This window comes from Ictalurus punctatus, chromosome 17 (assembly GCF_001660625.3).
Source record: "Ictalurus punctatus breed USDA103 chromosome 17, Coco_2.0, whole genome shotgun sequence".
Taxonomy (NCBI): Eukaryota; Metazoa; Chordata; class Actinopteri; order Siluriformes; family Ictaluridae; genus Ictalurus; species Ictalurus punctatus.
In genome coordinates this window covers 24272301-24287725 of record NC_030432.2, presented here as the reverse complement: position 1 = coordinate 24287725, position 15425 = coordinate 24272301, and the positions used below count along the sequence as shown (strand labels likewise).

Sequence of the window (15425 nt, the reverse complement as noted above, 5' to 3'; positions counted from 1 at the left end):
ACCGGCCAACGTGTTAAGGAAGCCGATAAAAGCATTTAATATTTATGCTAGTTTCTGTCTCACTTCTTTGTAAGTGGTGTATGAATTATTTCTGTTTTCTCTACTTAGAATTCTGGATGACAATCCTGTGAAAACCATCACTGTGAACACATTCACTGGTCTGAGGTCTCTCTTCTTCCTGTATGTACCCATTTTTTTTTATTTTCAGCTAATTGAATCCTTTTTAACTAACCCGCAGTATCGGCCTCATGTAACTAACGCTGGTTTATCGTGTAAGAACTACCGTGCCTACACAATAACCTGTTCATGCACCGCATCGACCTCGACCTCATTGGTTCTCAGTAAAAGAAACTTCATAACTCAGGTTAAATTTAAGTTAATTAAATTAATTCCCCAGCTTGTTCTCTTAAAGTTTAGAGGTGAGGAGCTGCAGCAGGGTGAAATGATTTCTGGGTGATTATAGCTCATGGAGGTGGTGGTGTGTGCAGGTCGATGGTGAACACCTCGCTCGAAAGGCTTCCTTCATCCAGGCTCTGCAAACACATGCCCTTTCTCAATTGGCTGTAAGTGTTATTATTTTCTCTCTTTTTTCCTCTTATATAAAATTGTTCATTCTGTCTGTTCATATCTTCTGTGTTTTATTCTTAGTGTCTAAAGGGCCAATTCCAACCAATCAGAAGCCACACCTGATTCCACCTGTTTAATCAGTTGTTCTTGGCTTTCAATAGAATCAGGTGTGGCTTCTGATTGGTTGGAATGAAAACCTGCACCCACACCGGCCCTTTCCGGATAAGATCGCCCCACCCCTGTTCTAGAATTATTATCGTCAAACTGTTCCAGGTAGTTTCAGTAGTGCGCCCTCTGTTGGCGAATTCAGTATCTAATATTTAGCGATAGCTGGTTGTGATATTAGACGGAAAGTCTATCATCTAATATCTAAACACTAGACGTGTGGGGCAAACACACATACACACTATATACATACAGTATACACAAATTTTGAAACCCTTTCATTCAAAGCACCAAGCGCTAAACGTGTTGTTCTGTCATTTGTCCTTTTGTATCAAAGGTTCTTTTGTCTTCTATTTATTTTTAGTTTCTTCTCCTTGTAATTAGCATGATGTGGCCTGGTATGAAGCAGACCTACTCTTACCACCCTGAAGTTGAATATTTTCCAATAACAGCACAAGCATTTTATTCCTTAACAGCTTTATACCTTGCAGTTTTTTGTTTGTTTCTTGTTTTTCTTTGTTTTGCTGGTTACTTGTTATCGGTTTAAAGGATCTAACATTGTGGAACGACTGTGAAATAAGTTACTTCCTTCCTTTTGTGACCTTATTTTGTAGCAGCTATAAAAAAAAATTTAAAAAAAATTAAATAAACGTCGTTTACCGGTTTCTCTTTTTTATTTTCTCTTGAAGTAAAACAGTGAGACAAAAAGCACAGCTTGTCACTTCCAAAGCCCACTGTCCTGAAGACTTCCCTGGGTCCCAAAGCTTAAAGTTACAGGTTAACCTCTGACTGGTAAACAAAGTGCTGACGATGGAAACATGCTAAACATCTCCTCACAGACCATTCTCACACACGTTTTTAACCTGTCTGTGTGAGGAGTTCAGCATGCAAGTCCCTGTGTACGTTACTATAGAAGAGAAAAATAAGTCAAGAGCCGCTGTTATAAAAAATTCAACACCTTCTATCAGAATCACAAATTCAACAGCACTCTGCTGTAAATGTCTGTGAAAATCCAACATATTTTATTTACAACTCATCTTTAGAAAAAAAAAAAAAAAGAAAGAAAGAAAAAAAACTGCAATGTTTTGGCAGTAAATAACAATTCAATTAAAAACTTTTGAATTCATGGTTAATTTAAACCCCCATTGTGGTTGGAAGAATAGACTTGTCAAAGCAAAGCTTGTGGGGGCATTTAGTTTCTGGAGCAGTGGCTTCTGTTGGCAGTCTAGTTCTCTTCATGGATATATCCTGGTCTAATGGTGACTTTTCATTGACATATCTTCATCAGCCCATCTTCTCTGACCATTTCCACAGCTGTGAGCTCAGGTCATGTGTTTTACAGATATAATTCAGATCAAAAAAGTATATACCCATGCGTATACGGTGTTCATGTCTGTCCTGACCAGCAAATTCGAAACATCTGCAGTAAACTCCAGAACTCGAGGACTGGTTACAATAAAGCATACATGACTGATGTAAATAAGACATCCAGCTGTAGATATGAATACAAACTGTGAAATGATTAATGTTTTTCAAATCCTGCAATAGCAAATATCAAACGTCATGATTGAGGTTTTTCGATTATCATTCTCGGCGTATATAATATTATAAATATTAAACAGCATGATTGATGAGGTGTGATTTGAATCAGTGTTTCCCTGTTATGGTGTTTGGCACCTCTTGCACTTGCGTTAGAGTATTTTCCCTGCATTAACGCCCCTGAGTAAGCTCATTACCAATCTCTTTGTCGATCTTAATGAGTGCTTTAAATGTGCAGTGAGATGTACAATCCCGAGCGCCCAGAGTGTAGAATCAGGAAACAATGCGCCTGAGATTAGAATGAATAACAGTAACAAACCTGTCCTCTAGCAAGTTCTCACTGAGCGTGTATATCAGACAAGAGAACTGGCAATACTGTCTCTCTGTACCTGTCTTTCTCTCCCTCTCACTCCTCGATCAGTCGTACCATGCGTGTAAATGGAGGCTGGGAAATAAGAGAATAGGTTTCAAAGCCAGTCGATTCTGTGAATGTAATCAGTGAGATTACATTTCCAGGGTAGACTGAGAGTCATGTCTAGGGTTTGATTTCTGATAAAACCCAGTGGCTTTTTTGTTCCCCATGAGAAATAAGGCATGTATATCAATTTTCAGACATTTTGGATTTATGGGGCAGAGGGAAAATCATGTAGACTTTGAGCGTGGCCTGTAGCGCCACCTATGGGCTCGTGGGCCATTTGTGGTGTGGGAGTTACTCGTTCTTGCAGTATGAATGTGTCAAATTTAAAAAAAAAAAAAGGTATTGGGCACTTTAGAGAGATAAGGAGAATAATAATAATAAGAAGAAGAAGAAGAACACTAACAATAACAATAGGTTTCCTCATGAGGGAGGAATCCTAATCAAACGTATGTGAAATGATTCCGGTTATTCAAATTCAAAATTTGCAACAGCAAATATTCTAAATTATTTGTTCATATAAATTTCTTTCACAATTGTAATATTAGACTGTTTTTAAGTGTGGCCTCTTTTATATAAAGTTGGAATCAAACCATACCTGACCTATGCTTAGGTTACTAAGACGCACTGTAATGTATACCTCTAATGAAATTCCATGTGGTAAAACAAATAAAAAACCATAAGCATAAACTATTACAGCCTGCATAACCAATACACCTAACCAAGACGTCTGATTTGAGTCATGTTTGTCTTGGCTGTAGGTGTGCACCCGGCACGTTGTGTTCAGGTGAAACCATTGTCCGTCGCTTATTTTTCTTTCTAAAATTCATATTTAGGAAGGAACTCGGAACGCTGCTGTAATTGCTTATTTCGTGTAAAACTATGTATGTGTTATTTTATCTTAACAGAAAGAAAAAATAATCTACTGTGACTCATTTGCAAAAAATGTCATAATTAAACAAATATGACTTTTAACTTTAGTGTCTTTTATGTCTTGTAAATGTCAAGGCCAGTCAGCTAACGGATATACAGCATGATTGAAGTTTTCTATTGTAATTCTCTCTGGTGCTCACTTTTGCTCTCTCCTATGTGTCTGTGGCATATGTTATGTTCACGTGTATTCACATTTTGTGTTGCACTGATCGATAATACAGAGGTGACATCTGGTAATGAGTTTTGCAGATACAGCATGATTGATGAGGTGTGATTTGAATCAGTGTTTCCCTGTTATGGTGTTTGGCACCTCTTGCACTTTAAATTAGAGTATTTTCCCTGCATTAACGCCCCTGAGTAAGCCCTTGAGTAATCTCTTTGTCGATCTTAATGAGTTCTTGAAATGTGCTCTGAAATGTACAGTGCCGAGGGCACTGAGTGCAGAATCAAGAAACAATACGCCTGAGATTAGAATGAACTAGATACGTAAAGTTCGTCACGGCAAACTTTAATGTTGGCTTGAGAAAGCAAGTCTGAAAGATACATAGAGTGCCAATTGTTATAGAGTTGATTAGATAGAGAGATAGATAGATAGGTTGCGAGGCTATTCTGGGTGTTTGCTAGGCGGTTGTTAGAGTGTTGCTAGGGTGTTCTGGGTGGTTGCTAGCGTGTTGCTAGGCGGGTTGCTAGGGTGTTCTGGGTGGTTGTTAGGGTGTTCTGGGTGGTTGTTAGCATGTTGCTAGGTGGTTGCGAGGGTGTTCTGAGTGGTTGCTAATGTGTTGCTAGGCAGTTGCTAGGGTATTCTGGGCGGTTGCTAGGGTGTTGCTAGACGGTTGCTAGAGTGTTCCGAGTGGTTGCTAGGGTGTTCTGGGTGGTTGTTGGCGTGTTGCTAGGTGGTTGCTAGGGTGTTCTGAGTGGTAGCTATGGTGTTCTGAGTGGTTGCTAGGGTGTTGCTAGGGTGTTCTGGGTGGTTGTTAGCGTGTTGCTAGGCTGTTCTGAGTGGTTGCTAGCGTGTTGCTAGGCGGTTGCTAGGCGGTTGCTAGGGTGTTGTTGTTGGTTGCTAGGTGGTTGCTAGGGTGTTCTGGGGGTTGCTGGGTGGTTGCTGGGGTGTTCTGTGTAGTTGCTAGTTAGGGGTGATTGCTAGTCGGTTGCTAGGCTGTTTCTAAGGTGTTGTGGGTGGTTACTAGGGTGTTTTGAAGATAGACAGCATCCCGACACGTCTGGTGCTAGACAGCGTCCCAACACTTTTGGGCTTCAGGCCGTGTGCACTGAGCTGTGTGTGAGTTTTGACGGTTGGAGCCAGGCTCTGAACATTCCCACAATGTAAGTGAATGGGAGTTTTGGGGGTTTTTCATCGTCCACAATGAGAATACCGGGAGTCCCGTCAGTTGGGAAAAATACAGCCTGAGCAGCGTGATCAGCCTGCAGGACTGTGCTGAGTTTCTTGGAAGTAGCTTGAAAGCTCAAGGAGTTATAACAGTCAAAAACTTTTAATGCAAGTCAATGGGAATTTTGGCCACTTTGAGCTTCTGTACCCGGAATTCCGATCACTTCCAAAAGATATAGCAACCGGAGTCAGAACAGGCTGAAGGTCTGTGCCGGGTTTGGTGCATGTAGCTTGAAATCTCTGGGAGGAGTAGCAATTTAATTTTTTGGCTCTCAGAAGAAGAACACGCTTATAAAGCAAAACAGTATGTTGACTTTCTCAAGCCAACATAACAACAGTGACAAACCTAACAGTGACAAACCTGTCCTCTAGCAAGTTCTCACTGCGCGTGTATATCAGACAAGAGAAATGGCAATACTGTCTCTCTGTACCTGTCTTTCTCTCCCTCTCACTCCTCTATCAATCGTACCATGCGTGTAAGTGGAGGCTGGGAAATAAGAGAATAGGTTTTAAAGCCAGTCGATTCTGTGAATGTTACACAGTGTCTCATCGGTGAGATTACATTTCCAGTGTGGACCGAGAGTCATGTCTAGGGTTTGATTACTGATACACGCTGAAGGATGGTACTGTGATGACTTTTAGAGAAATGCACAATGTGAATGTGAAGGTGTGGATTCATTTTCTACCACAGCAGCTCTGACGATAGTTCCGGCTCTAAGGTTTATATGATCAATGCGCTAATTCTAACACCGGTCCATTCAGGATGGTGCAGAGTTCTTTTGTGATTGTTGCGATCAAAAATGCAACTTCCTTAAAAATAAACAGCTGACACTGGACACTCCTTCCTAAAACGATAAATAAACATCCTTTTAAATCTGTTTACTGTACTCCATGTCGTGCCATAGCACTGTTGTCATACTACATTTCCCATCCTGCACTGCGGCCTACAAACATGGCCGCCGTGGACCGCGATTCCCAGAATGCTCACCTTCATTCTAATCACGCAATCCTGCATCCAATCTCACACACTCACTCCACAGTATAAAGAGCCTGTTTTCAAACGATGTCTTTGCGAAGTATTGAGTGTACTCACCATGCCAAGCCTTTGTGCGTGTTTCGCACAAAGACATTTTTTGATCTTGCACCTAGTCTCTCGTTTCGTGTTTTGCCTCACCTAGTTTATGCCTAGTTTGCCGATTGCCTGACCTTTTGCCTGTTTATGGACCATGCTTTTGCTTACCGATTTGGATTTGTCTGCCTGCCTCTCTTTAATAAAGCTCTTATCCGCAATCGCACCCACCCTAGCCTCCATTACATCCATTACGTAATACGTATCATGTGACATCATCGCAACGCGCATTCTGTCAAAGCCCCCTTCGATTTACACGCGTCGAACATGTGAAAGACCGTGCGATACACTTCTGTGCAATTGCGATTTCGCCAATGTGTCACGTTACAAAGAAGGATACGGAAGCAAGCGCAGATCTTCAAACATTTAATAAACAAACAAACAACAAAACAAAGACACTAAGACAACTAGGCAGAATACTGTGGCTAAGGCGAAACATGAACTAGGAAACAAAACATGGTACAGAGACAAAGGTGAAGTTAGACAATACGTAAACGGGGAAGCGGTACAAAAAGTGGCTCTATATAGGAGTGCTCGTTAAACAGAAACGTGATACATGTGCAGGTGGTCATGTGACAGTGATGTAGTATGGTGCAGTGGCTGCTGGGAAATGAAGTCCAGAGTTACCACCTTGATATATGACGCAATGCAGGTAGCTTTGTGCAAAAAAAAAGCACAGAAAAACAGAAGCGAAATTATTTTTAAAATTTGTACCAGGAATTTGAAGCATTTTTTTAATGTTATGGTAAATAAATGTTAAAACAGCGTTGGTAATGCTTATAACATATTGTATGGAAATGATGGAGGCTGATACACCATGCAATCAGTGTCAGTGGTAGCTCAGTGGTTAATATAGTGGACTCCGGTTCGGAAGGTTGTGAGTTCACGTTCCAGCACTACGCTTACGTATGTAAATGAAAAATGCAATCCATCTAACTGTCCATGTAAACATCAAATACAATCCATCCAGTTACCGTACATGCAAAAAAAGAAAAGATTTCCCTTCCTTTTCAAAATATGAAACACATGGAGAATGAGAACGCTGTAGGATTTTGTCAAGCCAAATTTAAATAAGCTTGCTTTGCAAACAATGAGAGCTCTTGTAGACCTTTCTGGATTCATACAGTATCGACAGTGTATAAAGTGCCTTAACGATAATAGGTGTACTGAAACCCAAATGCATTTTCCCCCTGACATATCACGTTTAAGCGCTGGGTTGAAGAAGCTAGTAAAATGACAAATGGTGCTCTAAGCTTGTCCCTCGTGTGGAGGTGCGTACGATGTCGGAACAGCGTGTTCTCATTTACTTACTATAATTTGCCGCACTGACTGTACTGTACGTATGTCAGAGAGGTTTGGGGATGATGTAACGTAAGATGTTTCCTAATTCACTGCTATGTTTTCAAACTTTTAACTAATGTGCTGTAAGCATCCTTTAATTAAATTTGTTTGGCTATCAGTTTTATTCATTTAATTGCTTTCCCTTTCCGACGCCATCCCCCCCCCCCCCCCCCCACCCACCCACCCACCCACCCCCTTTTGCTTTAAAAGGGACTTTGAAGGGAATTGCATTCAGAGGCTGAACTCCTCCACCTTGCTGTTCTGTGATGACCTCACTGTGCTGTGAGTAAGAGGAAAACAGAGACAGAAAGGCAACAGACATCTGGAGATAATGAATGGAAGGGTAGAAGGGAACAGCAGGGGAAATAACAATGAAGAGACTTAAGGGGCGAGACTGTGTGTGTGTGTGTGTGTGAGAGAGAGTGAGAGAGAGAGAGAGAGAGAGAGAGAGAGAGAGAAATAGAGATGTTCTCATCCTATTGGTGAATTTGAAATTGAATTCTCTAATTATGTAAATGAGATTGATGGTGAAGAAAAATATTAATATTGTCATATAACTGGTCTATATTTATCATAAAAGCCTGTGTCATGTCTCCTGCTGTTTTGGGCATATTACCTGGGACAGCATCAAGGCATATCTCAACAAATCCTTCATTTGGGCAAGAAATTACTTTGTAAACCTTACAGGAACATACAGGTGCTGGTTTCATCCGCACTCTCAGGCTGGTCCCATCAACTCCCCTCAAGCAGGCCTTAATGGTTTTTCATCGCCGCAGCCTAGCAGGGCATGCTGTTCCATAAGTGAAAAAGTTTAAATAAATAATCTTTTTAAAAAAAATAATGATAAATAAATGGTTATAGTTTCCATTCATACCACAGTGGCATTGCCTTTCTACACCATTACCTTTTCTTCCACTGAAACTGAAGTGAATTGGTCTCTCAATAAAAGCCGATCATTTCACAGTCCTTCACTCTGCTCTTCGTCCTAGATCACTGCGAGCGAATCACATCAAGAGGCTTCCGGAAAACACTTTTCAATCGCTACGTGTGTTGGGAGAGCTGTAAGTGTGAGCGCGATGTCTATTTCACTGAGTTTTCAGATCTTACGTGAGACATATTTATTAACGATCCTAATATTTCTGTGGATTACACAGGGACCTTTCCAGAAACCAAATAAAAGAGCTGCCATTGAACGTCTTCAAGGGTCTGCAGTCTTTACAGATATTGTATGTTTTCTTTTTGGAACAAATGAAATCGCTGAATTGAGGATTTGTAAATATGTGCACTTCGAGGGCTTCATAACATCGAAGCCTGTTTGTGAATATTCCGACCATTCCATATACCACTGTTAAAATTGGGAAAGATCCAGTTATAAAGATTCCGTTGCTTACGAAGGTGCTGATAAGAAACTACCATGACTGGGTGGTGATAGCAGTTACCTTTTAATACTTAATAATTAGTGACTAGTTTATGGCTATAAATCAGACTTAAATACTGTAAGCATACCCCTCTGCCATGTCATCACACCCGAGAGGCTAAATAACAATAAAAATCCACAAAAGTCGGTGAAAACTCTCTGATCTAATGTCTCAAGCTCTGTAGCCAGTCTCTGGTGTGATGAGCCGCCTTCACCTAAATAATTTATAATCCACAACCGAGGACGTCAGATAGAAGCCACGATGGTCCATGTTTAGAAATCCAGTGTTTAGCAGCACGACTACGGTCGTTTTTCCGAGTACTTAACAAAAAATGCTTTGCTGGGTCTGCAATTGACTAGTCGAAAGCTAGGATTTTAAGTCTCAAACTCTTGTCTCAAGAGCACTCTGAATCTGTAACGTTATGTATCGGATTGTAATTGTAATGGAATATCATTAACATACTGTAGTTGATTGTACCTTAAGGGGTGAGTGTTGTATACATTTATTATATCATTTGTAGGAATATTTCCAAAAACCCACTGAGCCTCATCCACCTGAACCAGTTTGATCATCTCACGCAACTCCAGTCTCTGTGAGTAAAGGATCGGTATTTTTACAAGCCGTGTAAACGGGACCTTATAGTTTACCGCACGCTCTTATAACACTCTTTGATGCTTTAATTGTCTTTTAACTCTAATCGTCTTTAGTTCAGGGTAATCATTCTAAGCAGGACTTTAGTAGAATTAAGCTGACATACTGCACAGTGCTGTGGAAGTAGAACGACTGCTGAAAGCTTGTGAGATACGGATGATAAGTACTGAAAGTCTGCTTACGTCCACAGGAGCCTGGAAGGAGTGGAGATCCCAGACATCCAGACCCGCATGTTCCAGTCAATGAAGAACCTCTCCTACATGTAGTTCACTGGTTTTCATTACATAACAAACCACCCACTGACGTAAAACGCCAGTGTCTCATTAATATTTAGATACGTTTTATAATGTCTGATAATCCTGTAGAATTGGTTAATGTATTGTAAGTGCCGACACGAGTGATATTTAAATCACATCGCTTGGGTCCGTTAGTAATAGCGGTGATCTGCTGTCTCCGCAGATACTTTAAGAAATTCCAGTACTGCTCCTACGCTCCGCATGTCCGGAAATGCAAGCCCAACTCAGACGGCCTCTCGTCTTTCGAAGACCTGCTGGCGAGTGTGATCCTTCGTGTCTCCGTCTGGGTCATGGCCTTCGTCACCTGCTTTGGGAACCTCTTCGTCATTGGCATGCGCACGCTCATCCGGGCAGAGAACAACCTGCATGCCATCTGCATCAAGGTTTTGTGTTGTGAGTATTGGAGTACGACGAATTCTAATAATTCTGGGTCAAGGACAGGGGAAAAATACGACGAAAGGAAAACAAGCAATATTCTACAGATATACCGAAAGATGATTTTTTTTTTTACGCTTAATATGGCATTATTTATTTATTTGTTTTATTCATTTGTTTTTGACATAATTCTTCACTTTAGAACTTCTACCATGACACGCAGTTATTGTTCCCGTTAACACTTTTACGAGACAAGTAGCGGAGACTGCACGTTTAAACTTGATTAAAATATCTATAAAAGTATTGCGCATATTATGCACAATAATTCATGGGTTCTCCATTTTCGTGTAGCCAGAAACCCCATTAATAGTTAAATAAATTCAAAGTATGTCTACATTAAAATTTTGTCCATTTATTAGAGATACCAAGCTTTTTATTCCTGAACTTTACACCTATAGGATACAAATTTACATTATTTTTAAGCCTGCTTGTTGTTTGTTTGTTTGTTTGTTTCTGTTACGAAACAGGACTCAAACAGGAAGTAAGCGCAGGAGTAAAGTCTTTATTTTCACACTAAGGTCAAAGGACTATGAGGCAGGAAACAAGGTCTAAATATAAACCTAGAGCTGAAAGAAGAAATGTGAACTTAAACAGGGCATGGAAACACTGCCACTTTTAACTCGCTGAAACTTCTATCATTTACCTAGAAATGAGGCAGGAAGCACAAAACTTTGAACGAGACTATGACGTGACACTCATGTTTAACTATGACACGAAACTCTCGTTTTACAATGACACGAACCTCGCGTTTTACTATGACACGAAGCACTCGTTTAACTCTGGCGTGAAACACTCTAATACCGTCCGCCGTGCGCAGCAACGCGAGGGGTTTAAATAACCAGTCACAATTACCTTAACTGCTGACAGCTGGTAACACTTCAAGACACACCCTCGCACCTCCGCCAATAGCTGAACAGGACGGGGACAGAACAGAAACCAAAAAAAGTGCACATGTCCGTTGTAAACAAAGACTTATCGTTCATGCGCACTTCAAGCACGTGCACGCGCTCTCCAGCTGACCGTGCACGTCGTCGCCGCAGCGCCATCTACTGGCAAGATCGTGACAGAACCCCCCTCCAACGGCGGTCCTGGGCCCCTGTGTAATCTGTCCTTTGATGCATCGGGAAACCGGGCGGCCTCCACCGGGCAGCAGACAGGTGGAGCACCGCCCCCAGCGGGGCTGGGGCACTGGGCGCCGTCCACCGCGGGGCTGGAGCTCGGGGCGACGTCCTCAGCGGCGTTGACCTCGGGCGGGAGCTCCGAGGTCGCCAAGTTGACCTCGGGCTGGAGCTCCGGAGCTGAGACCTCCCCGTAGGTCTCAGGCGGGAGCGCCGAGGTCGCCAAGCTGACTGTGCACGTCGTCGCCGCAGCGCCATCTGCCGGCGAGATCGTGACAGTTTCAGTTATTGAGGTTTGGATTCGATTCAGGTTTAGATTTGGCTAAGAACTATATGAACTTAATAATGAACGTAATAACTTTGATAATGTTGGGTTGTGACTTCCACCATTTAAAGAAAAAAAAAAACAAAGAAAGAAAAGAAAGGAATGTGTCATGGACCGCACTTTGAAAGCCAGTGCACTAATCATTTCAGAGAAAAAACAAAGACTTATTTTCTTCTATTTTTTTAAAGACCTACTACAGGTGCAAATCGACTCCATGTTTACAAAAGTTGTCTATCTGTACTCTTATTTATAGCATGGAACATCCTCGACAATTGCAATCCCTTACGTTCATGACACCTGATAACCATGAATATGTTTCATGGAGGATCCTGTTTTCGAGTGGCCTCAGGAATATTTCAACATCTCCAGTGCCTTGTATATGGCTTTGAAAATGTTCCCTTAATATTCAGTAAGAGTGGTTATTTAGCAGTGCAGATGGTGCAATAAAAGAACTGCCTTGCTCTGCTCTATCTCACATTCCACATATGAGGACAGGAGTCAAACAATTTCCTGCTAGACCGATAATTCCCTCAGAGACTCCCTGTATCTACTTTCCATCTCTGTCTGTTTCTCTCTCACCCTCTCTCTCCATCTATCTTTCTTAATAACCTAGCATGCCTCTATAGGTGACGTTCTCCCGATTTGTCATGTTGTCACTGAGAGTTCCCATGTCTTGACAGAAGTTCTGTAATCTTGTGTAATCTTGTCAGCCCTCCTGATCCTCTCCTAGGCCTTAGATTCCATCATATCACGTCCCTGAATCATGCGCTATTTTCTCGTCTTTTCTCTTCATCCGCCCGGAAAATAGATGTCGGTGCTTTCAAGCTGGCACCATTAACTGTAGCAACCTTTTTGTCAAGTGGCAGGACTCTGAAATATCGGCTCGCGTAAAGAAGGGATGATTCGTGTAGTCCAGCTGTCTTCCCCGCTCTAGAATGCAGGACTGGAAAGGTTAATTAAAGGTCATTTTGCAGCACATTGATTAGTGTACAATTTATGGTGTTTATGAGAGCGCTGAGCGATGTCCTACTGAAATGACTGCTCTTCCACGAGCAGAACTTTGTGTTCTGATGTGAAATAATGAGAAGAAATACGCCTCTTTAGACCGGAGTTACCGAGTAAATATTTTTGCAGTGTACCGGGACAACGCATCGCTCGAGCGGACAAAATAATCTACGGTATCAATTAATTCTCTATATTTTCCTGTCTTGTGATGCATCACTGGCAACACTTCGCCATCTCCGAGTTATTACTAACACGTCAAGCTTGTCAAGTAAGTGATAAAACACGACAGGGCATGCTGTTGTAGGGAAATAATCCGTGACAGGGTGGTGTGATACGTCCTGATGCGAAGTCGGGTCACTGTTAGCAGTATTATTTATTTATTTTTAATAACAGCATGTCCCACAGTTTATAAGGCAAAACACACAGCTTGTCCTGGTCGTCCGTCGTGAAGGCTTTCCCATGGCGGGAAATATACTGATGTTTTTTTTTGTTTATTTGTAAAGTTCTTAAATGTGCTATTATTCGGTTGGGATTCTGTGAATCGTCTGCCGCGCAAAGCCCTGTGAATGATTTGTTACTAAATAAATGATAACGTATCAGTGCATTGATGGAAATTTTGTCAAAACCTTCTGACCAATCAGATTTGAGAGTTCAACAGCACCACTGTATAACAGACTTATAATCAACAATATACAGTACATTCATCCTGGTCAGCTCCCTAGATTACCACGTTTTGATTATCCATCCATCCATCCATTTTCTGAACCGCGTTATCCTACACAGGGTTGCGGAGAGCTTGGGGCACAAGACAGGGTACACGTTTGGACGGGGTGCTAACCCATCGCAAGGCATAATCACACACACTGTGGACAATTTAGAGATGCCAGGCAGCCTACAATGCATGTCTTTGGACTAGGGGCAGAAACCGGAGTACCTGAAGGAAAGCTCCGGAGCATGGGGCGATCATGTGAACTCACAAAGGGCGGAGGTGGGACTTGAACCCCCAACCTCCGCCCAACAGGTGCGAGGCAGATGTGCTAACCACCACGCCACTACGTTTTCATTATATCCAGTCAAAACGGTATTGCTCAGTAGTTTCTATCCGTTTGTACCTTTTTATATCTTCATGCCATCATGCTTTCCCTTCCTCTTCCCATGACGCCTTCCCTGCAGGTGCAGACTGCCTGATGGGCATTTACCTTTTCTTTGTGGGCATCTTTGATGTAAAGTTCCGTGGAGAGTACAACAAGAACGCCCACGTGTGGATGGAAAGCCTCGAATGTCGCACCATCGGCTTTCTGGCTATGCTGTCCTCCGAGGTGTCCGTCATGCTCCTCACCTACCTGACCCTGGAGAAGTTTCTGGTCATCGTCTTCCCACTGAGTCACCTAAGGCCAGGGAAAAATCAAACGTTCATCATTTTGGCTGTGATCTGGCTCATAGGTATCACAATTGCCGCTGTGCCTCTGCTCAACGATGAGCTCTTCGGGAACTACTACGGACGAAACGGCGTCTGCTTCCCTCTGCACTCTGAACGTGTGGAGAAACCTACAGCAAAGGGATATTCCACCGGCATATTTCTGGGTGAGTGACGAGAACATGTAAAGCTTGTATGAAATGCAACTTTATAATGCTGTATATCTAATGGAAATGTGAGTGTTCTCTTCTCCGCTGTGCTCTGTGTAGGACTCAACCTAGTAGCCTTCCTCATCATCGTCATCTCTTACTCCAGCATGTTCTACTCCATCTACAAGACGGGCATTAATGCCACAGAACTGCGCAGCCGGCTGCACAAGGACGTGGCAGTAGCCAACCGCTTCTTTTTCATCGTGTTCTCCGATGCCCTCTGCTGGATCCCCATATTCCTGGTCAAAATTCTCTCACTGCTTGAGGTGGAGATTCCAGGTATATGCAGGAAACACCCCAAATTTCCATCAAGCACGATTGCATTCCTTTTGGTGTTAGCACTAAACACTTTAATAAACCTGCTGTTTATACTGAATCAGTTGTTGCAGTCCAGTTCTCCTAATAGTCCTTGCATTAGAAACAATCGCAAGTAATTCCAGTTTGAATCTATAACCTGTAATTAAAGCTTCATATCTTCTGTGGTCTCTCTGGCTCCATATTTAAACCATTCCGTAGTATAATAAAGTAAATTATCGTATAGTTAATATGATAAATTTACTCTGCACAGACCAAATGTTTCGGTCTATAACAAACTCTGATGAAACTCTGATGGGAGCCTTTTCAGACTGAAGATTTTCCTGAATTGTATGAATTGTGTTGAAGGTTTTCACCTCTTTTTACTTGTTTTGTTGGATGCGTTGTATTCATATACATACCTCGATGTCCTGACATCTAAAAAAAAAAAGAAAAGAAAAGAAAATCTGCATATGTATCAAATGATTAGAGGTATGAATGGGAAAATACAGCGAGGTCCATAAGTATTTGGACAGCTATACAATTTTCGTTATTTTTTTATCTCTGTACACCGCCACGACGGATTTGAAAAGAAGAGATCGAGACGGGATTGAGGTGTAGACTTTCAGCTTTAATTCGAGGGGTTTAACAAAAAAATATCACATTAACCGTTTAGGAATCACAGACAGGGCACTGGCCCAATCCCATATATGGGAAATCCCGCCTTGCTCAGCAAATTCCCGAGCAAGCAAAAAACGTAGCAGGCATCTGGTGCACCTGG

General features: G+C 42.0%; 1 protein-coding gene across 2 annotated transcripts in view; it reads left to right on the top strand.

Moving 5' to 3' along the window:
• The window catches only part of rxfp2b (relaxin family peptide receptor 2b), a 44364-nt gene that overhangs the window by 25209 nt on the left and 3730 nt on the right, over positions 1 to 15425 (top strand). For both annotated transcript variants that reach the window (XM_017490664.3, XM_017490663.3), the window contains exons 8-17: positions 109 to 180; positions 489 to 563; positions 7687 to 7758; positions 8466 to 8537; positions 8631 to 8702; positions 9415 to 9486; positions 9736 to 9807; positions 10005 to 10234; positions 13898 to 14308; positions 14411 to 14629. In XM_017490664.3, the coding sequence (XP_017346153.1) occupies positions 109 to 180; positions 489 to 563; positions 7687 to 7758; positions 8466 to 8537; positions 8631 to 8702; positions 9415 to 9486; positions 9736 to 9807; positions 10005 to 10234; positions 13898 to 14308; positions 14411 to 14629 (1367 nt within the window). The remainder of the gene's footprint in view (positions 1 to 108; positions 181 to 488; positions 564 to 7686; positions 7759 to 8465; positions 8538 to 8630; positions 8703 to 9414; positions 9487 to 9735; positions 9808 to 10004; positions 10235 to 13897; positions 14309 to 14410; positions 14630 to 15425) is intronic.